The sequence below is a fragment of the Drosophila biarmipes genome, unplaced genomic scaffold (genome assembly GCF_025231255.1).
Source record: "Drosophila biarmipes strain raj3 unplaced genomic scaffold, RU_DBia_V1.1 ptg000019l, whole genome shotgun sequence".
Lineage (NCBI taxonomy): Eukaryota > Metazoa > Arthropoda > Insecta > Diptera > Drosophilidae > Drosophila > Drosophila biarmipes.
This window is the reverse complement of record NW_026114537.1, coordinates 2,850,824-2,873,894: the sequence shown is the minus strand read 5'-3', so window position 1 is coordinate 2,873,894 and position 23,071 is coordinate 2,850,824. Positions and strand designations below refer to the sequence as shown.

The 23,071-nt window shown below is 37.0% G+C and overlaps 2 protein-coding genes across 37 annotated transcripts in view; both read right to left on the bottom strand.

Moving 5' to 3' along the window:
• Positions 1 to 21,397, bottom strand: part of LOC108035858 (scavenger receptor class B member 1) — a 330,380-nt gene extending 308,983 nt beyond the window's left edge. For all 34 annotated transcript variants that reach the window (XR_007765604.1, XR_007765603.1, XR_007765602.1 and 31 more), the window contains exon 1: positions 20,898 to 21,397. Coding sequence is in view for 9 of the 34 variants with exons in the window: in XM_050890329.1 (XP_050746286.1) it covers positions 20,898 to 21,174 (277 nt within the window). In the remaining 25 variants the exon portion in view is untranslated. The remainder of the gene's footprint in view (positions 1 to 20,897) is intronic.
• Positions 1,845 to 4,669, bottom strand: LOC108027391 (uncharacterized). Of its 3 annotated transcripts, none has more exons than XM_044091183.2 (3): positions 3,658 to 4,669; positions 2,382 to 3,536; positions 1,845 to 2,326 (listed from the first exon to the last, which is right to left on the bottom strand). In XM_044091183.2, the coding sequence occupies exons 2-3, from the start codon at positions 2,697 to 2,699 to the stop codon at positions 2,195 to 2,197; spliced, it is 450 nt and encodes a 149-aa protein (XP_043947118.1). In that variant the 5' UTR covers positions 2,700 to 3,536; positions 3,658 to 4,669; the 3' UTR covers positions 1,845 to 2,194. The 3 variants fall into 3 exon arrangements, with proteins under 3 accessions (XP_043947118.1, XP_050746292.1, XP_016954320.1); XM_050890335.1 differs by having other exon boundaries at positions 2,382 to 3,533; XM_017098831.3 differs by having other exon boundaries at positions 2,382 to 4,669.
• Positions 21,398 to 23,071: the final 1,674 nt, after the last annotated feature.

The following is a 23,071-nucleotide window of genomic DNA, read 5'->3' as shown; positions in this document are numbered from 1 at the left end:
GTTAGAAGGGCGATATTTTCCAATATATTTACAGGTGCGGCAACCTCTTTGGAAGCGCTTTCATCGGAGGATGCGGCACAACTTCACGTGAGTTAAACTTTCATTTAATTTAAACCTAAACGCAAACGGCAAAATATTCGAAAAAAAAACCCCGCAGGGCAAACTAGAGCGCACCGTCGCAAAGAAACGCGAGAAGTAAATGAAAAGAAGATAAGAACGTAGTCACCCGCTAGCATCCCTCCCTTTCCCCCTTACCGCCACTTGGGCGCACAAGCAGCGGCGTCAGAGCATGCGCGCCTGGTATCGCATCCCGGCCATTGCCGAGGGATTTTTATGTTTGTAGTTTTGGTTCTATCAGACCCACAAATGCTTTTGTTGTATTAATTTAATTTGCTTTGATATATTCTGCGTGTAGTTTCTTTTGGCAGCGCTGACTGCAGTTGCTGCGTGACAAATTTTCGAGATTACGATTTGCGAATGCAATCTAGGGCTCAATTAAAGTTTTAAGATATTGTTTAATTAAATGTTATTTTTTTGTATTTTTTTTATTTAACGTCCCTTTTATGTTTTAAGATTTATTTGTTCATCTATGCTAATGTTTATTTGTTTAATGTTTCACTTTACAGTTAGGCAATAAATTATAATGATTTTCTAAGAGATTTTGTAGTTGAACTCGGGCTGGGGCAGCACCGGTAGGAATGTGGAAGGGGCCGTGGGAAGAGGTCTCCCCAGGATGTAACGGCCATAGGTAGGGTGGGCATTGACCACAACAACATCAGTGTCATGTTTGAATGTGCGTGTGCATATGAGGTGTCAGTTCGTAGTTTCGTTATCTCCGGTTGTAGTTGTGCCTTACAGTGCATGTTTATGTGTATCTGTGGGGCATATTTTGTCGCAGCACGCTAATTTTAAGATAAGTTGACAACATTAAGGCATTTTTCGGTGCAACACTATACCATCCCCTCAAGCCGACGAGCGCAGCCGAAACATAAGAGCGTGCGTTGCATCGAAAGTTTTTCCAGCTGCCATTGTAAACGTTGTTCATTACAACCGTGCAATTTTCCTACGACTACGAGAATGTATTACACGATGGTAAATTTTTTTCTGCGAAAATGACGCTCTAAGGCGGTGAGGCTAAGTACTTATCGGGTCACAACATAAAAACTCATGTGTATACGCTGGTCGGGAGTATGACAATTCTCTAAAAAGTATATATTATTGATCAGCATCACTAGACGAGTCGATTAAGCTATGTCCTTCTGTCCTTCTGTCCGTTCGTCTGTCCCTACGCGAACTAGTATCTCAGTTTTAAATCTATTTAAAGCTGAAACTTTTTCAAAAGTCTTATTGCTATTGCAGGTAGTATATAAGTCAGAACCAGTCGGATTGGACAACTATATCTTTTAGCTCCCATAGGAACTATCGGGGAAAAAATTAAAAAAAAATTGGAAATAACATTTTTTATTTACTTCTAAATTTTGAATTTATTTTTATCATAATCGGACGACTATTATCATATAGCTGCAATACAAACGATCGGAAAATTGGTGGGAAGATAATATGAAAAAATTATATCTTTGATGTTTTTAAACATATAACCTCCTAGCTTGAAAATAACATTTTTATTTAGTTATGAATTTCGGCTATATCATATAGCTTCCATAGGAACAATCGGAAAATTTGTGGGATTATAATATGAAAAATGATATCTTTGGTGTTTTTAACATACAACTTTCTACGCTTGGAAACAACATTTTTAAATTAGTTTTAAATTTCGAATTTCATTTTATAAAAATCGGACGAAAATGGGTGGGAAAATAATATGAAATAAATCATAGCTTCGGTGTTTTTTGATTATTTTATATTTGTAAGAATTTCGAATTAAAATTAATACAAATCGGACGACTCTAACATATGGCATTAGAAACGGTCAGAGAAATAATGAAATAATTTGTATACCCCTTACTCGTAGCCGGCATACTTCCACTTGAACTCCCTAGTAGGAAATGATTAGGTGTGAGCCCTCCTCATGTCTTTTGTCTTGTCATTGTCATTGTCTTTTACAGGGATGTAGATGGGCAGCCGCGAGTTCTCTATCATTTCTACTTCCATTAGCGCCCCGCGAAGCCACTCGTCCGAGGGTCGTCCGCTTGATAGAATGGAGTACAGGGCCACCCTCACTGATCGTACCACTTCATCTCGGGCCGGTAAACTCACGTTCCAGCTGATCCTTGTTCAGCACGTCCAGTGCCCTCCGGTGTTCGGTAATAGCCCCTTGGAAGTTGGCCGTTGTCGCTCCACAGTTAAACGGGCTTACCACGCCGATCTATGAAGTTGCGCACTGCTAGAATACAACAGTCGGCTGTTAGGGAATACGCTACCTCCAAGTGTATGGCTCTCGTAGAGAGGAAAGTGAACAATACTACGTATCGTCTAACTGTTGGCCTCATTTTGGGAATCCAGAAACTCTGTCGTAGCTCGTTGATCAGGGTCTCGTGGTTGGCATGCAAAAGCTTTTCGTGTAGCTCCGCAATGATAAGCTCGGTGATGGGACTACTGCTAGGAAGGACCACTCTGTCCTTGCCGCTTCCCATCTTTGTGCGCTCTTGAAGTCGTAACACACCGTTACTGTCGAGGTAAGGACCCAAATTGTACAAAGAACAATGCCAGCTCATCCTGGTAGTGCTCGGCCTGCGCATCTGACCATAGGAGACTTTCTGCCATTTAAAGATTTTATTGGGTAGTCGAGTCTTCTACTTGTTTGGCTGTCAGCACTTTCGCTTTCCAGCGTCGTAGACTCCAGATCACTTTCGCCATACTCCGCAGCAGTCTGGATCAAGAAGAGAATCTCAACGGGTCGATAAGCTGTGCATGCCTCATGCTTTCGTTCCAGGCGCATACTCCAATGAACTGCACCTTTAGTTCAGCATCAGTTTCATCGGTTTTTGTTCATCTGATTCAGTTCGCCAGCGTTCTGATTCCTGCCATAGGAATTTTGGCCCATTTAGCCAACGGCTTCCGCTGCTGAACTCAGGTGTCCGGGTCCACTTTGTAGCTTCGTCTGCTACATTTTGGGAAGTTTGAACCCAGCGCCAATCCTCCTGCTTTGTGGTATCTAATATTTCGCCGTCACAAATTGATTTTAATTCCTCTGATCCGAGCGCAGCCAGCTCAACACTCGAATGAATGTCCGTTTGCAAATCTGCATGGTAAGTGACATTTCCACTTCATTTGCCAGCCTGGTACTAAAAGTACCACCCATGAGTTCCAGACGTAGGATAGATACAAGCCTAAGCGGCTTTTGCTGCCCAGCACGCAGCAGTGGATAGCGTGCCTATATTTAATTCGTAAGTAAAACACGGCTGCGAATCCTCTTTCGTTGTCATCTACAAAGTTGTGCATCTCCACCTGCTGCCCCGACAGCTGTTTAGGCATATAGCACCCGGGGATGCACAATTCCTCGATATTGAGAATGTGATGAAGCCATCTGCATCCATTATAGGGTTGTCCCACTGACATCCAGACCGCCAAATCTCCTGAAACATGGTTTTGGCGTACATAACGAAGAATGAAATGATGCCAAGCGGATCGTATATGCCCATCATCATGCTTAGAAATTCCCGCTTAGTGGGATGGCGTTTCCCTTGCAGTACTTACCCTTGCTTGTATCGTGGCGATACGCGATACCTGATCATATCTTCCTTTGTATCCCACCACATGCCACACTTGTCAGCGTTCTAGTCCAGTTGTACCATCACACCCTTCTCTAGTCCTAGTGCCTCCAGGATTGTTCGGAATTTGGAAACCTAGTTGCGTCCCTGGAATTTCGCTTGAAAATGTAAATGGTGCACGGTTCTGGTTAAGTTAATTGCATCTTCTTCTGGGCAACATTATGCAGCATTTCGCCTACAAGAATGCACTTCACGGCTCTCGGATACTGCTTCTCGAAATCACTGGCACTGGCAATTGCGCACAACTTGCGCCGAAGGTCATTACTTGCATAACGCAGTTCTCCCGTTTTTGCGTTTCTGGTTCTATAAATATGATTCGTTAATACCTTTGATCATCTGAGCGAAACATTTCCATAATGTCTCCGCCGATGGCCACTCGCCTTTCTCGGTACCTGTGTAGTAATGTCACAGTAGAGAGTTATATATATATGATGGGCGTTGAGGCATTTCGAAAAGTACAAACAAGTGGCCCAAAGACACCAAGCACGTGCTTGTTACGCGCGAGGCCCTATTATTAATTTGAGCACAAAATGCGAGTTCGCGAGGAACAGATATAGACGGGACACAAATGAAAATAAAAGGCAATAAATACCGGGATAGAAGTTGAAATGCAAATTAAATGCATTAGTTATCACATAGAAAGCAAAAGGGCTCGTCCAGACAAAAATTTGATGTACATCGTGGCAAATGTAGTGGATAATTACTTCGTGTTAGTCTAACAGGAGCATTGAATGTTAGGCGGTTTAAAAGATCTGCAGAATCAATTTCATCTTTTAAGATTTTTTTTTTTTTTAGAGGTATAGAACTTTAGGTTGGTATCACTGTTCAAGATGGCGACCGATTAAACAGCTGTCAAGTGATTTATTCTCAGTTTGGTTTGTCAATTCACCATGAATAGACTCACGCCTGAACAACGCTTGCAAATAGTGCAATTTTATTTCGAAAGTAATGGTTCAGTGCCGAATACGTATTGCGCACTACGTCCATTTTATCGTCGATGAAATCGTCCATCAGAGCAATTAATTCGATTAACCATGGAACGTTTTAGCACCACGTTTACTCTTATTGATAAGTCGCATCCCCAGAGACGCCGGATTGTGGGCGTTAGAGTAGGCGTGGCACCCCGCTGAAACAAACTTGCGCTGCGCAGGGAGCCCAGGAATCTGCATGACTGTTTTAGCTTTTATAGGTTCAGAGATCTCAGCGGTCCACTGGACGGAACTTTGAATGATTTTCGTGACAACCAAAATATTTTTAATGGGACACTCCTGCCTACCAGCCGCCTCCAGACGCCACCACAACCAGCGTCGCCAGCAGACCCCGCTACCCCCCGGAGTACATTTTGATCCATTCCAACCGATCTCGAAACAAGATAAGTAAAACTATTCATTGTATTAGTTGACGGTTTGCAGTCAGCCACTCGAAAAAATAATTCGTTTGACTTTCTGTACGATTTGTCTAAAATCAGTGTCCGATTAAATTCGACAAAGGCCATTTTTCTTTTATTTTCCTTTTCGTATGGCGGCCATGTAGCCTATTTTCCGACGCCTTTTTATTGCATTTGACCGTACATGCACTTATATAAATCGAAAAAAATTCCAAGCTAAAATTTTCAATATTGTGCAAATATGGCCCAAGCATTCAGTGAGAAATTTGTAATATTCAGTCAATTCAGGGCGCCAAAACCTTCCAAAAATTTCTCACTGTATATCCGCAGCCGCAAAAATACTTGCAAAGATTTTTTCAATTTTCCAAATACAGTCCACTTACAAAAAAAATCGAAAATGTCCAACACAACACATACCGCCGTCATTTATTAGTATTATAAATAAACAAATATACCTACATCAACATCCATGCTTATCATAAATATACATACACACATACATACACCTACATCAACATCTACACATCATACATACATCATATATCAACATCCTCACATCCATATATTTTATATATCTACATACACACATACACATACCTACCACATATAACACATATTTAAATTCCGATCAGCTTTTTCCCCCCAATTAAAGTTTTCCGTTGGCCATCCGGTTAAAGTAATTGAAATAAAATAAAACAAACCGAAGCGATAAACTTTTTTTGGTCAGTGTTTTTTTTATTTATATAATTAACGAATTAGGCAGAAGCAAAAGCTCTCAGAGATCCAGTGGAACTAAATAAAATAAATAAATAGCATCTTCCGATTAACAGCTGATTGGTATATTTTTGGTATTTTTTCCTTCACGTAAATTAAAATAAAAAAAAACTCTTAGAACTCCAGTGGTACTAAATAAATTAAATAAATAGCATCTTCCGATCAACAGCTGATTGGTATATTTTTGGAATTTTAGTTGTAAATGAAATAAATAATAAGCATCTTCCGATCAATAGCTGATTGGTTTATTTTTTGTAACTTTCCTTTACCTGAATATTAAATAAAAATATATAACATCCTTCGCTCCACAGCTGATTGGTATTTATTTGGTATATTTTCCTATTCCTCATTGGTTAATTAAGACAAAATCCACTATAATTCCTTCGGGGACTATAATACATAAAAATAAATATCTGGTATTTTTCCCCTTAAATTCTTTCCCAGGAAAAGTAATGGCAGCAGTAAAATAATAAAATTCTAAACTCGGGCCTCGTTCCAACTTTCCAGAAGTGGAGCAGATTTCCTAGTTTTTTCTACATAAACAAAAGCGTGCAGATTTTGACCCAAAAAAGGACCGTTTTTTGGCATATCCGTTGGAAGTGATAACAACAAGTTGTCTACCTGCAATAGTCCCACTCCCGAAATAACCCCCAACACCTTGACTCCCCGAAAAAAGGTCACACGCGCAACCGTTAAAATGGCATTAACAGCTTCCCAAAATACTCTACACAATTTTATTGAGCTTTTGATGCTTAACATCCGCAGCGGAGAAGTAAGAGCGTCGTGGGACGACGGAGTACGACGATTGCACCGGGTGCATAGGAGAAGCCGGAGACAGTGCAGCTGATAGCTTGCCAATTCTCAAAGCTGAATACGGCTTTTGCTGTTCCGTTTAGCTCAAGCTCCTGAAGAAGCTGATCCCACGGCTGTCTCCTTGCGATACTGAGGTTTTCATAGGAGATTATCTGCGGTGGCCGACCATTAGGGATCTATTTACGGTCATTTTTAAAAATAATCCAAAGCTGACGCCAGTCGAAAAACTCTTTCACCTGAATTCTAAAACAAGCGGCGATGCACATATTATAGTTTCGAACTCCCCATTTACTAAGGTGGCTTTCGCTCAGCCTGGGCTAACCTAACTAAGCGTTTCGAAAACAAACCAATAGCTTATTATAAATTCTTTTCAATGTGGATTCCGTCAATCAGGAATCTGATTACAGGGGTGCCTAACGGCGTTAGAAATGACCGGTACTCAAACCGAAAATTAAGATCGCCTCTTAGTGTACATATGGTCGTTCAAACTTCCTAAGCTCACGCTATGCTTATGGGAACAGTCCCTGCACCATAAGGCTGAGATCCCGACGTGGGAGGAACTAAACGCATTCCTCGTCATTGAACCTTAGAAGCCATCGACGATTCAATCTCTGTCTAAGACATCCGTTCCCGCCGCAGAGCCTCGAAGAATAAATTCTTACAAGACAAGGGTTACTCCTACGCCCAAAGGATGTGACCCTTATAAGAAGGAAAATCATCCGGTCCGCACATCATCTCTCCAGATACCGCTCGATGAGCGGTTGGCATTTATAAAGAGTAAGCAGCTGTTTGAACTGCTTCGCACGAGGGCATCATCTGCGTGATTGCGAAAGCGCTCATAGTTGCTTTACGTACAGCGGCCGTCATCACACCTTACTACACAGAAGTAACTCCTCCCCATCGCCTTTTCCATTGAGAAAATGGACTTCAACCACAAAGAAAGATTAGCTCATATCAAAAGCGGTAATCTTCTGACAACAAACTTCCTCGAGTTCGACACTAAGAGCACAGCCAAGACTCTCGGCGCACAATGGAAAGCGACGTCCGACGAGTTCTTCCTCGTCCCTTCAGATCTGGCAACGGAAATTTTTCTCACGAAACGCCAAGTCCTTTTTCAAATTGCCAAGCTTTTAATCCGGCATGCTGGCTCCCTCCATTTGTTGTGTGTTGTAACATCTTTATGGAAAAGATTTGACTTCCAGATCTTGGTTGGGACGACAAATTTCCAACTGAGCTGTGCCGCAGGTAGAACAGCTTCCTCCAGAGCTATTCTGTCCCAGGCCAGGTCAGAATACCAAGATGGCGGATGGAAGATAGAGCATCACGGATTCTGTGACGCCTCGCAAAAAGCATACGGAGTTGCGATTTATGTGTCAAAACGGAGTCCCTTGGAAATATGTCGCACTCTCTTTTTGTCCGAGAATCCGGAATCTATCCATCCCAACATGCTGAGGCTGACTTCAAAACTCCATTTTTGGACCGATTCCACCATCGTGCTAGCTTGGTTATCCAAACCAGCGTGTCAATAAACAACGTTCGTTGCCAACAGGGTGGCCACACGTTCAATCCGAACATAATCCAGTTAATTTGGCTAGTCGAGGAGTTCCCCTTCAGGAGCTAGTTGATAACCCGCTTTGGTGGCAGCAATCCATTGGGCTGCAACGGCCACGCGATCATTGGCCCACCCAGGAAACCGATCTGCCAGTGACCGAGATTGAAAAGCGTGCCGTCAAAGCCCACGTGGCGTCTATGCCGACAGAAGATTTCCTAGATCGCTTTCCAAATTTAGCCTTTCGGGTCCTCTCGCATGTCCATCGGTTCATCCAGCGATGTCGTAAGCAATCACCGCTGTCCGGTGTTCGTCATAAGGCCCAGGACATTGCCGCCGCGGAACAGCTCATGACCATTTCCACTCTGCGCAGATATTTTCTTAAATAATACCGCTGATGAGTCAGAAGCGTCCTGTGCCCGCGCCAAGTTCAATCTCATTAGATGGCGGTAATCAGCTAGTGTTGCGTCTGACCCGGTTCAGATACTGAGTTCCGAGAATTGGGAACTAGGTAAAGGCAGTAGCTAACTCCTGCAAGGTCTGCGTTATCCACAAAAAGAGAGTGCAAGTCCAGATGATGATAGGTTCTCCCGTACATTCAAAAGAAATTAAAAAATTATACTGGAAGAGCTTTTCTCATTACAAAAGGGTATGTGTTGGTTTTCGTTTTTTTTTTTACAAAGGCCATCCATCTAGAGCCCATATCCGACTTAACGACTGAAAAATGTATTAATTTATAGAGAGACTTTCGTCGGCGCTTCTCCCGTGCTTTCTCAAAATTTTCAGCAAACCGTTAAAGTGTCTGTCACTAATGCGTATAGTATCAGTAGCTCTTATCGCCGCACTTATCGATTCTTGCACACCGAAGAGCTCAATGGACGCATCCATGGCCGCCGCGTTTCGTCTGCCGACGACCAACGTGGGTGAGGGGAAGCCCAGCGGAGCAGCCGGCCACGACGACGCAAATTCCCGCCGCCGCCGTTTCCAGCCGCCGCCTCCAGACGCTTCCACTACCAGCGTCGCCAGCAGACCCCGCTACCCCCCGACGTACAGGGACCATGATTCTGTTGTCAGGTGATTTTCGTCGGACTCTTTCAGTTATTTCCCAAACAACCGTTTCTGATACACTAAATGCATGTCTAAAATCATCGAATTTGTGGCAGTACGTAAAGACACTCTTTTTAACAACATGCGAGAGTTTTTGCAACATGATGAAACTGCAAATATTTTTGCGAAGCCGTTTTTAGACATTGGCAATAATAAAATTGCAATGGACACCTGGACCGTATTCATTACATTAATGGATAACCACCTTACAATTTGCCATTAAAAATAGTATCAGTTGTCATCATGCTGCCTAATATTAATTAACCTCGACTATGCAGTGGAACAAGATTGGCTGTCAAAATGCTGATGAATAACGTCGTAAATAAATTGCAAATAATTTGTCATTATTGTGTTATTGTGTTATTATTATACCCGTTACTCGTAGACTACTATATATAGCCGCAGAATTGAGAATTTTCTTTGATGGTCTGATCATAAAATAGTAAAATAAAAATTTCGAAGAAATCACCAAACCGAAGTTTGTATACCATGCAGTTATAACAAATAATCAATGTTAGTAACAGCTACAAAAAAAAAACAAGCAACCAAATGTTGTTTAAAAATAGTTATATCATTATTTCTTTGACAGTTTCTTTGATAAAAAATAGAAATTTCGAAGAAATCGCCAAACCGAAGTTTGTATACCCTGCAGTTATAACAAATAAACAATGTTAGTAACAGCTACAAAAAAAAAAAAACAAGCAACCAAATGTTGTTTAAAAATAGTTATATCATTATTTCTCTGACAGTTTCTTCGATAACTAGCGTCGTCTGATTGTTCTTAAATTTTTTTCGAAATTCTTAAAAATGTAACAAATGATATTCCGAAAAGTATAAGTTAATATGTCAAAAAAACTCGGATGCTACAATTTGTTTCCTATGGCAGCTATTTGATATAGTCGTCCGATTTTTGTAAAAAAGAATTTATGCCATTCGCAAGTAAAATGCAAAATAATTATTCGAGTCTGTGTAAGTGTCGATTAACTATAGAAACCGAAATAATTATGTCGTCGAGTAAGTTTCCACAACCCACTATGCCACTATGAAGATGTTCAAAGTGACGCTGAAATGCTGATTCTCGTGCTTCTTTTTTTTAACTTTTTAAATCGGAAAAAATACAATGCTTGCCCTAAAGTTTTTAAGTAGTCCACAATTAACTACGTTACAGTCTGTAACTCACCCAGTAAACAAAGTTTTTGTTGCCAAATGCGTACAAGAATCGACCACTCCTCTGCAGCCTCGGGCTATTAATATTGTTGTATGTACCGAAAAGTTACGATTGTACAAGTTTTGTTTCCTTCAATCTTTATCAAGCTGAAAACATTGTTAGTAGTTTGAATCGGTTATACATTTTTCTTTTTCTTTTTTTGGCTTTGCTCTGCTTGGATAAGCAAACGACAGCTATATGTCCCTTTCTGACACATTTGTGGCAAATTGACTCCCAAAAATATTCGCTGGTATGTGAGTAACCACAGACGCAGCAAGAAAAAAAGGAAAAAAATCGGTTTTTGCTTATTTTTCTTTTGTGGGTATAAAAGTTCGAAAACTTCGGCAATTTAAAGGATGTCTTTCAAAAACGGCTGAAGCTTCTGCAAAGCTAATGCGGCAATTGCGTTGAATGCAGTGTACGGAATTTTTTTGTCGCGGATCATTTCATTGACGTTGTTAAATAAACACCAATCGGCAACAATTTTACGCTTTTGTTCGAAATGATGCATTATTTGTTCACATGTCTGTTGGTAACAATTCTGGCTACCAAACACGCTTATACGCTTTCCTCCTATCTGACAAAAAAAACCAACAAAGAATGCCAGATCTTCAAAGATTTTACACAACCTTGAAAATTCTGGTTCCGTTACCCGAAGGTGGCGGCATGAAATGTTTTGTGTCAATAAAAAACCCGCAAAGGGTTTTAAACAGTTCCGAAACGTAAATATAAAAGTATATTGTTTTTTTCAGTAGCTTTGGACAGGGATTCGAAGCATCCGAGCAAATCTTTAAGAAAGTCGATGATTTCACTTGGGACGTATCACTTGTGACAGGCCATAAAACAAATAAGGGAAAAGGAACAAGTAAAATCTTGAGTGACTTCGAAAATGTTCATTTGAATTTTCACTTGTTAAAAATTCCATACACTTCTCTATAATAGTCTTTTTCTTCACTCGTGCAAAATGAAATGTCACTCGTTATTCACAAGGTGATTCACAAGTTTTTTTCGGAACTGAAGGGTAATTATAGGGGATATCGCTAAAGTATGTGGATAAGATCCGAGGCAGCTTATAAGCATCTTTAGCATCGCTATCATCGGTACAGTTAAACTCTATTGAGGCGTCTACAGATCCCAAAATCTCGATTTTTGGCTTAATTCTTCCAAACTACTTATAACTTCTATATAATGAATGAATAATGATATTCTGTAATTACTGAAAGTTCTCTCATAAGTGATGTAAATTATAACATCAACATATTCTCCTAGGGCAGTTAGAATCCGTACTTGTGTGCTTGAGTTTTGTTCTCGAATCATTTGTAAACGCATTCGTTAACTTTTTCATCATCGGTTTTTTCTACTATCTGGAAAGATTATTTTATAATTCCACTCCACAAAAAGGTAGATGTTCAGACCTGAACATTCTGCAATTCCTAAATATTAACGCATTATTACCTCTCATTTGCAACATTTGTGTGCCTCTCTGATATCAACGTGTCAGGTTTAATAAGCGAAGATCAACATCCACTATTCTGCTCGAAGTAACATATGCAGTAATAAATGGACTTGACAAAGAATTTCAGACAGAAGTTATACTATATAAACAGATTTTAGTAAAGCCTTTAACTCTTCTCCACTCTCTCATTTTATTCAAATTAGCACAGCTCAGGTTTCCGTATAGCAAATAACAAAATCCGTTTAATTCTGTAGACAAAGATCCGTTTTCACAGCGTGACACACAAGCAGGTCAATAAGTGACAGTTGCGAAGTTGTTGTGCACGAGACGTCGAAGACCACTCGCAATATGGTAGACTTGCTCGATGATTTCAAAACGCTGTTGTGGGGTATATACATGTGAGCTAGCGCCTTATATTCCTGCATGACATATTGGAATCTTAACTCAGGAAATTTCAAAATTGGTTGTTACATTGCGTAGAGGGATCATCCTTAAAGTGAAAGTTGACTACAAAGCGACCGTGGAAGTCCTGAATTGTAGTGTTTGTATAGAGGACCTCACAGATTCGGTGCTGCGGATGTAGACTCTTAGGTGAGACTTCGACGGATTCCAAAGCTTGTGCAAGTGGTCCCAACTTGCTGCTGCTCTTGTTGACATCGACCTAGCATGACCCAGTGGAATAATGTTTTTTGAAGTATTGGAAAGAGAATGTAGGCATAAGTTAAGTTTTTTGACCGACTCACACCCTTCAGGTGTTGTCATCGATTTGAATGTTGGGTATCCGAACAGTTTTGTGCCCAAACCATTTGTAAACCCATTCGATAACTTTTTAATCAAAGGTTTTTCGTATTATCTGTATAGGCTATTTTATTATTCCACCCCACAAAAAGGGTGAAAAGGTGGATGTCCATGTCTAAATTGTCTGCAATTCCTAAAACATTAACGCATTATTACCTTGCAACATTTGTGTCCCTTTCTGATATCAACGTGTTAGCATAGGTTTGTTAAGCGAGGATCGACCTATTCTGCTTGAACTCACATTTGCTGTCATAGATGAATTTGACAAAAAAAAATGCAGACAGACGTTATACTATGTATACACATTTTAGTTATGCCTTTAACTCTGTAAACCACTCTCTTCTTTGTATTCAAATAAGATCAGCACCGGTTTCCGAATAACAAATAACAAAATACATTTTATGATTTACAACTATCATTGTCAAACAGGAAAGCTTTTATGTGTTGCGAAATATCCCCAAAATATTTAAGCCTTTTAGACGTTTGTGGGCGTTAGGGTGGGCGTGTCAAACTTTTTAAAGGTCAATCGATAGGTATTAATGGGACAAATACATTTCAGTTACATTTTTTTTTATTATAAAAACTGTAGGTGCTACAGATTTTCTCGGAATGTGGTAGTTAGAGTGGGCGTGGCTGAAACAAACTTGCGCCGTGCAGAAAGCCCAGGAATCTGCATGACAAGTCCAAATATTCTTGTATTATAGTTTTATATAGAATAGGCTAGTGATTCTGATTAAGTATATATGTACTTTATGGGGTCGGAAACACTTTCTTATACCTGTTACACCTTTCAGACCGCATAAAGTTTATATATTCTTATACATCTTTTTAATTAAATTTTCTCAAATCTGACGATAATACCATATATCTGTCAAAGGAACTATCGGAAAATAGGTGAAAAATAATATAAAACAAATTATAGTCTTGGTGCTTTATGACATATAACTTTCTAAACTTGGAAAAAACATTTTTTATGAATTACATGAATTTTTATGAATTAAATTTTAATAAAGTCGGACGACTATATAATATAGCTGTCATAGGAATAATTGGTGGGGAAATAATATAAAACAAATTAAAGGTTTGATATATTATCTTATAATATAATTTTTTATATTTTTAAGAATTTCGAATTCAATTTAACAAAAATCGGACAACTTTAACATATAGATTTACAAAAAAATGGGCTGAAAAAAAGAATGAAATAATTATTTTTAATATCAATGTAGTTAGCACCAATCCTTAAAAATTTCACAAGAATACATGCTTCGCGGTCGCTCTCATTTGATGCGTAGGAACATCATCAATTTTTTTAAGTCTAGGTATTTCACATTTCAAAATAGTGTTTTCCAGAGAATTCAAGAATATTTACATTTTGTTGTGCCAATCGATAGATATTTTCTAAATCAATACATTTTATTTAATGCGTATAAACTGTAAGTACCACAGTTTACGGCATCTCGCGTAACATGTTTGTGCTGCATAAGTACATAGCTTTTAAATCTAAACCAGAACACCCAGAAAACACACAGTAGAAAAGACAATGTCGAAAAAAATTTGTATGGAAAACAGGAAAATATGGCTTAAATTCGTATTTCTAAGTAAAAAACCATACAAAATAAAAAAATATATATTTTTGAAACATTTTTTTGCAGTTACTATTATTTTTGCTTAAACAAACTTTTTGCATCAAAATATTTAAATTTTCAAGACGAAGAAAAAATTCAAAAAGTAGATTCTTACACAAATTTGGAATTTTTAATAAATATTGAAAATATTTTATAACTGCAAGGGTATACAATCTTCGGGTTGCCGAAGTTAACTTTCTTTTTTTAGGATATTTTTTGGTCGCTTTGTGTTTTTTTCAAAATGCCACCCCCATTGTAACGCTCATAACGCAAAAAACTGTCTAGCGATGAAATTTGTAAGGATTTTTTAGGTTATTTTCAAATTAATTTTATTAATAAATACCAGAGGACATACCAAAAAACAAACCAAACACAATATTTTCGTGAATTAACAATTAAAACAAAATTTAACGGTCATTGTATTATTTTAACATAAGTATTTGTTTGTTCCTAAGAGGCACATGACAAAGCACTCCGATTTTAAAATATTATTCGAAGTTCTCAAATATTTAAGGAATGATGTTATTAAATGAAAAAATATACCGCCTTAGAAGTTTAAAAAAAAAAAACATTTTAATAATTTTGATTATTTGTATGGGGGCTAAAGAATAAAAATATCCGATTATTTCTATAGCAGCTTTATGATAAAGTAGTTATCACTAACCGTTACTTTAAAAGTAAAAGGGTATACTAGATTCTTCAGAAAGTGCATACATGTCACAAGAAAGCGCGTCCGACCCCATAAATTGTACATATTTTTTAAGACCACTAGCCTACTCGACCTAGCAATGTTTGAACGCTGAGATCTTGCAAACTATAAAACCTAGAGTTGTGGTAGATTGTTCGGCTATTGGAAATATTTTTCTGATCAGGCTCATTCCGACTTCTATACTAACAGTAATATATTTACATATACCTCTTTTGATAATGTTTCATCTCTTTAGCTTTGAAACTAAGGGACTACTTTAAGTAGAAGCGGACAGGCGGAAGGACGTACAGACGAACACGGCTATATCGGCTATGTAAAGGTTATAAAAAGGCCTTACATGGCCAATAGAGCTACTCCCATAAGCTAGGTGGCGCCAACCGTTTTTCGTACAACGCAAGTTGTACCCATGATTATAACACTAAAATCCAACAGCCACGTTTCGTAAGATATTGTAAAAACTCAAAGAGATTTTAATCTTCGTCCATCTATATGGAGAAAAACTATTGAATTCAGACCTAACAAGGAAGAACGCTATAGTCTATCAGATAACCGTTGCTCAGCTTAAGGGACGGAGAGGATATGGAGCAAAGCAGCAAAGCGATATTGTAAAGCGCCACCTAGCCGCAATTCAGTATGTGTTATGTCAACGGCAGACAGATTTACGCGTTGAAATGTTGTGGGGTTAAAATGTCCGTGTCAAAATTGTTTAAGGTAAATCAATAGGTATTTATGAGACAAATTAATTTTAGCAAAAACAAAATTTTCTACCATGAAAACTGTGGCCCCCACAGTTTTGGGCGGTTTGTGGGCGTTGGAATGGGCGTAATACATTTCTTTTTGCAGGTAGTATATAAGTGTCAAATATATATTAAAGCTCCTACAAGAAAAATCGGAAGATTATTCACATAAAACCTCCTACACTTTGAATTAACATTTTTTAGTTAGTTCTGAATTTCGAATTTAATTTTATCCAATTCGGACGATTATATCATTGGAAATATCATTATTTGTATTTTTAAAAATTTCGGATAAAATCGGGCGAATCAAACATATCCCTGTCAAAGAAATGGTCAAAGAAATAATGAAAAAATGAAAATTGTTATACTCGTTGCTCGTAGGGAAAAAGAGTACAATAGATTCGGCAGAAGAAAGCGTTTCCAACCCCTTAAAGTATATTTATATTTGATCAGGATCACAAGCCGAGTCGATCTAGCCATGTCTGTCCGTACGAATGCTGAGATTTCGGAAGTTATAAGAGTTAGAATAATCCGACATGCAGATTCCTCAGCTTCCTGCACAGCGCAAGTTTGTTTCGGCGGGGTGCCACGTCCACTCTAATGCCCACAATCCGCAAAAACTTGTGTTTTTATGATAGATTATAATAGAAAAAAAATTTTAACTGAAATATAATTGTCCGATCGACATATTTCAATAAAAAAAACGCTTTAAACTATTCGCCGATCACAGAACATATACCTAAATAAATTCCTTTGCTACAGCTCCATTTTTATTTTGCTCTTTCAAGCTGAGTAACGGGTATTTGATAGTCAAGGCACTCGACTATAACTTTCTTCCGTGTTTTTTTTTTTTAATATTACTGAAGCTAAGAGCAGTCCTTAAAAATTAAACATGGTGTAACTATCATTGATTATTTCTTTCTTTTTTAAGATTTTTTGTCGATCGCTTTGAATTTAATTAAAGTGCCAACCCCATTTTAACGCCTGTTTAGGGCGTACTTTTAGGGGCACCTTCTAATTAATTTTATTAATGAATACCAGTGGAAATAACCAAAAACAAGAAAGGAAGTTAACTAAAATATAAAAATTAATATTTCCAATATTATAAGATAATATGTTAAAAAGCCCCAAAGCTATAATTTGTTTCATAGTATTTCCCACCAATTATCCCTTCGTTCCAATGACATATAATATAAGATAATATGTCAAAAAGCCCCAAAGCTATAATTTGTTCCACATTATTTCCCACCAATTATCCAATAGTTCCTATGGCAGCTATATGATATAGTCGTCCGATTTTGATAAAATTTAATTCGAAATTCAAAACCAAATAAAAAATGTTATTTCCAAGCATAGGAGGTTATATGTTCAGAAACATTGAAGGTATAATTTTTATACCCTTGCAGAGTATAATAATTTCAGTCAGAAGTTTGCAACGCAGTGAAGGAGACGTTTCCGACCCCATAAAGTATATATATTTTTGATCAGCGTCACAGGACGCGTCTAGCCATGTCCGTCTGTCCCTCCGTCTTTCCGTCCAGTTCTACCCTAGTCTCTCAGTTTTGAAGCTATCGGGCTGAAACTTTCCCAAAAGTCTTCTTTCTTTTGCAGGTAGTATATAAGTCGGAACCAGCCGGATCGGACAACTACATCTTAAAGATCCCATAGGAACTATCGGGGAAAAAATTAAAAAAAAATGTGGTGTTTTTAAACATATACCTTTCTTAGCTTGACTATAACATTTTTAAATTCATTTTGAATTTCGAATTAAACTTTATCTAAATCGGAAGACATAATCATATAGCTCCCATAGGAACAATCGAAAAATTAGTGGTAAAATAATATTTAAAAATTATATCTTCGGTGTTTTTTTTACATATAACCTCCTACGCTTGGAAATAACATTTTTAATTTCGTTTTAAATTTCGTATAAAATTTTATCAAAATCGGATGACTATATCATAAAGTTGCCATAGGAATGATCGGAAAATTAGTCGGAAAACATGAATTCAAAATTATATCTTTGGTGTTTTTTCACATATAACTTTATTAGCTTAAAAATAACATTTTATAATTAGTTCTGAATTTCGAATTAAATTTTATTAAAATCGGACGACTATATCAGTCAGAAGTTTGCAACGCAGTGAAGGAGATCAGCGTCACAAGACGAGTCGATCTAGCCATGTCCGTCTGTCCGTCCGACTGTCCGTCTGTCCGTCCGACTGTCCTTCCGTCTGTCCGTCCGTTTCTACGAAAACTAGTCTCTTAGTTTTAAAGCTATCGGGCTGAAACTTTCCCGAAAGTCTTCTTTCTATTGCTGGTAGTATATAAGTCGGAACCAGCTATATCTTATAGCTCCCATAGGAACAATCTGGGAAAAAATTTTAAAAAAAGTATATCTTTCGTGTTTCTTAACATATACCTTTTTAAGCTTCGATATAAAATTTTTGAATTAGTTCTGAATTTTGAATTAAATTTTATCAATATCGGACGACTATATCATATAGCTCCCATAGGAACAATCGGAAAATTAGTCGGAAAATAATATTGAAAAATTATATATTCAGTGTTTTTTAACTTTTAACCTTCTACGCTTGGAAATAACAATTTTATTTGGTTTTGAATTTCGAATTAAATTTCATATAGCTGATATAGAAACGATCGGAAAATGAGTCGGAAATCATGAAATAATTATTATATCTTTGGTGTTTTTTAGCATATAACCTTCTAAGCTTTAAAATAACATTTTTAAATTAGTTCTGAATTTCGAATTAAATTTTATCAGAATTGGATCTATATCATATAGATGTCATAAAAACGATCGAAAAATTTTTAGGAAAATAATATGAAACAAATTATAGCTTTGGGGATTTTTGACACATTATCCTTTAATATTGAAAATATAACTTTTTATTTTTTTTAGAATTTCGAATTCAATTTAATAAAAATCGCACTGCTCTAACATATAGATGATAAAAAAATGGTCTAAAAAAAGAAATGAAAACATTTTTTTTTAATATTACTGAAGTCATTAACAATCCTTAAAAATTTCAGTGGTTAGAGGCAATTTGCAATTGTCTCAAAACCAGAATATAAATAAATAAATAAAAAAAATTTAACATGGTGTTACTAAAGTTGATTATTTCTTATAACTGCAAGGGTATACAAATATTGGCTTGCCGAAGTTATATACCTTTCTTGTTTCATATTATTTTCCCACCATAGTCGTCCGATTTTTATCAAATTTAATTCGAAATTCATAACTAGTTATAAAATGTTATTTCCAAGCGTAGGTGGTTATTGTTAAAAAATACCAAAGATATACTTTTTTTTTACATTTTTTCCCCGATAGTTCCTAAGGAAGCTATAAAATATAGTTGTCCGATCCGGCTGGTTCCGACTTTTGGGAGAGTTTCAGCATGATAACTTTAAAACTGAGAGACTAGTTTGCGTAAAAATGGACGGACGGAAGGACATACGGATATGGCTAGATCGATTCGACTAGAATATAAATATTCGATATGGCAGCTTAATGATTAAGTAGTTATCACTAACCGTTACCCTAAGTGTAAAAGGGTATACTAGATTCGTCGGATAGCATGTACATGTCACAAGGAAACGTTTCTTTAAATGATTTAAATTCTGTTTCAAGACCACTAGTCGAGTTCATCTAGCAATGTTTGAACGGTGAGATCTTAGAAACTATAAAATCTAGGCTATAGGACATATTTGTCCGATCCGGCTCGTCCCGGCTTCTGTACTAACTGTAATACAAATATGAATTTTGATAATGTTTCATCCCGATAGGTATAGAACTAAGAGACTTTAGAACGAACAGACGGACGGTCAGTCAAACATGGCTAGATCGACTCGTCTAGTGATGCTGTTAAAGCGAATATATACTGTGTGCTTCAAAGCGCCTTCTTCATTGCAAAATTTTTGCGGAAATAATTATACATACGGTCTGCACGGCTTGCATTGTCAGTAGTGCCACTTCCATATTCTAAGTGGATCCACCCGTTTCTTGTACAATGCAAGTTTGTTGTAGCAGAATCCACAAAAGAGATTTAAAAGATATTTCATTATTTTTATAAATGTTCATCTATATGGAAAAAACGACTGAAATCAGACCAAATAAAAATATTCTTAAAATTCAGCTGTTTTTTTATTAAAACGTCATCAACCCGCTAGGGGAGGAAGAGGAAGGCAAGCAAGCCTATCTCCACCCTTCTCGTACTCTCTTTGACTAAATAACTTATGTAGTGTTCAAGGTCATCGACTATACTGTTCTTTCTTGTTTTATTTGTCAATATCTATTGTGTCAAAATTAAATCTGACCTTTTGTTATAATTATGAAAATGGCTACGGTACAGGTGTAAATATTCCGCTTAACTAATGAATTTCTAAGAATTGTTAGGACCTTTATCGCAAGAGTTTTCTTTTATTCTTACAACGTTCATACAAGCTAGATCGTCAGTTGAAATTTAAGGTCACCTACAATCATTGTCGACCTCCTGAGCATATGCAACAGTTAGTCGAATGATCGCATGCAATTTAGAACTTGCACTTGTCTCACGGCTCATATATGGAAAGTAAAATGTATTTCAGTTTCTGGTTGTTTGAGTTTGCTTTATGGTCAAGTTCAGGGAGGCACGGAATCCAATAGTAATTGATATAATTTGCTCACGGTTTTTTTTGTGGTTTGACAAGGTAGTTTGAGAAAACTATAGGCCAATCTCTGTCATTTTTGACATACTTTTTAACATTGTTTATAATACATTTTTAGAAATATAAATAAAATTAAGCATCAAGTCTTATGAAAAATAGTTTCAACTGTTTTTGTATTGTTCTATGCTTGAAATGAGAAATGTGTTTACGGTCGAAATTAATTAATGTAAATAAGATTAGCACAAAATTTATAATATGTAAGCTATTATTGTTGTTACTATAATTATAAGCAAAGTCTTCCAACTTCTTGGTCATGTACCAGCTTTAACTTACGCGTTGGAACTCGATTACGTTTGCCATGGCTTGGCTCGTAAAAAAAGCTTCCCAATATGTCAATCGGCTTCATAGAACGATTTGTAGTAAGACTCTTGCGTCGTTGAATGCGCTGCAATGCGACCTGAGCGGCAGAAACTACGGCAGGATCTACATCGGGCCTGGTACCCAATCCAAATCCAGGTGTCACCATCGATTGTAGCTGACTGCAGGCCACATCGTCGTTTACACAAACTGCACTATAACGCCGTGAAAACAATTTGCCAAACTCCTTCATAATCCCAGTTGCGTTTTTTTATTTACAAAAAGTAGTGTAAGGGTATTAATTTTATTTTTAATATCTTTTCACTTTATATATTTTAAAGCCGCGGCACTTAAAAACTTTTATTGGCTGGCCCTTGCTGCTACAGCTCCTTGTACATACGTGTACATTTACTTATGTATTATCGACTTATCTTTATCTCAGAGCGCGTTGGCGTCCGTTCGCAAGCATTTCTCGTTTATGAATAGAAGCACTAGCGCAGTTCAATGTTTAGTATTATCATCTAGAGAACACACTAAGAGCGACAGTAAGAGAGGATCAGAGAGCGCCCGAACCTACTGTGTAGGGTCGGTCGGAACGAGATACTCGCTCAGCTGTTGCATTGTTTTTGGCCGGCCTTCTGATCTAAGCAAAAACCGAAAATCAATAAGTACCTTAAGGCAAAACCAGTTTAAGGTATTGTTGGGATTCCACCAGCTTGGCATGTCTTTTGGGAAATACCGTATCAGCTGTCTTTTGCTTAGATACTGGATTATATATATTGAGCTTATTTATCGCTCTATGAATGGTGGTACGCTTTTTGTTTTACAACAAAATAATGGGTTTCTTGCTTTTAGACGGGTTCTACGGAAATAGACTTCCAAAAACATAGAAAATTCGTGTACTTGTATATTTTCTAGATCCCTGCATTTTATGGTCTGAATTGCAACTAAAAAGATCTTTACAAATAAAACACACGTCGGCAGAAGGAAACTCAAGGATCGCGGGTCAGGGCAGTGGGCCACTTATTTAAATAAAATGCCATATTCTGAAAAAAATCATAAATGTGATATCCTTTATAGTGTGATTTTTATCATAATATATTTATCATTTATTTAAATTAAAAAACAGAGAAAAAGCTTTTGTTTCTTCAGCTGCATTATTTTATTTGCATTCCTCTTGTTTTTTACTTAATATGCTTATTTTTTTATTTTGTTTGGTGATCATTTTAAAAATGATAGTCCAATTCAAATAATACGGAATAAAATATATACACTTTATGCAGTCGGAAACGCTTCCTTCTACTTGTTACAAACTTTACGACGCTTTAGGTAAACTCTTTTAGTCTTTGAGTAACGGGTATAAATACTAGTTTTTGATCTTGTCATTATATATTTAATATTATTTTACAAAAAAACCCAATATGTTTGGATTTCAACGATTATTTTGAAATTACCTCTCAGGTAATGGACCAAAGATCACATTATTAACGTTTTCGGGATTGTACATTAATATAAATATATAATGTACTAAAAATTGAAATGTGCGTTCTTTTCTACATTTTTTAAAATAAGTATTTTTCTTAATCCTTGAGGATTTATAAAGGCCTCATTTTATAACATCTGCTTCCTTCATTTTGGGTTTGAAATTTTTATTTTGTTAAAATGTATTTGTCTCACCAAAACCTTTCTATTGACCTAAAAAATTTTGCAACGCCCACTCTAACGCCCTCTATCGTCTAAAACGCTTTAAACTCTTTGCCGATCACATAACATATACCTAAATAAATTCCTTTGCTACACATCCATTTTTATTTTGCTCTCATAAGCTGAGTAAAGGGTATTTGATAGTCAAGGCACTCGACTATAGCTTTCCATTTTTTGTTGTTTTAATATTACTAAAGCCAACAGCAGTTCTTAAAAATTAAAGATTGTGTAACTATCATTGATTATTTTTTATAACTGCAAGGGTATACAATCTTCGGCTTGCGAAGTTAACTTTCTTTCTTTTTTAAGATTTTTTGTCGGTCGCTTTGAGTTTTATCAAAGTGCCAACCCCATTTTAACAATTAAAATTTAAAAATCTTTAGGGGTACCTTTAAATTAATTTTATTAACAAATACCAGTGAATATAACAAAAAACAAACCATTTA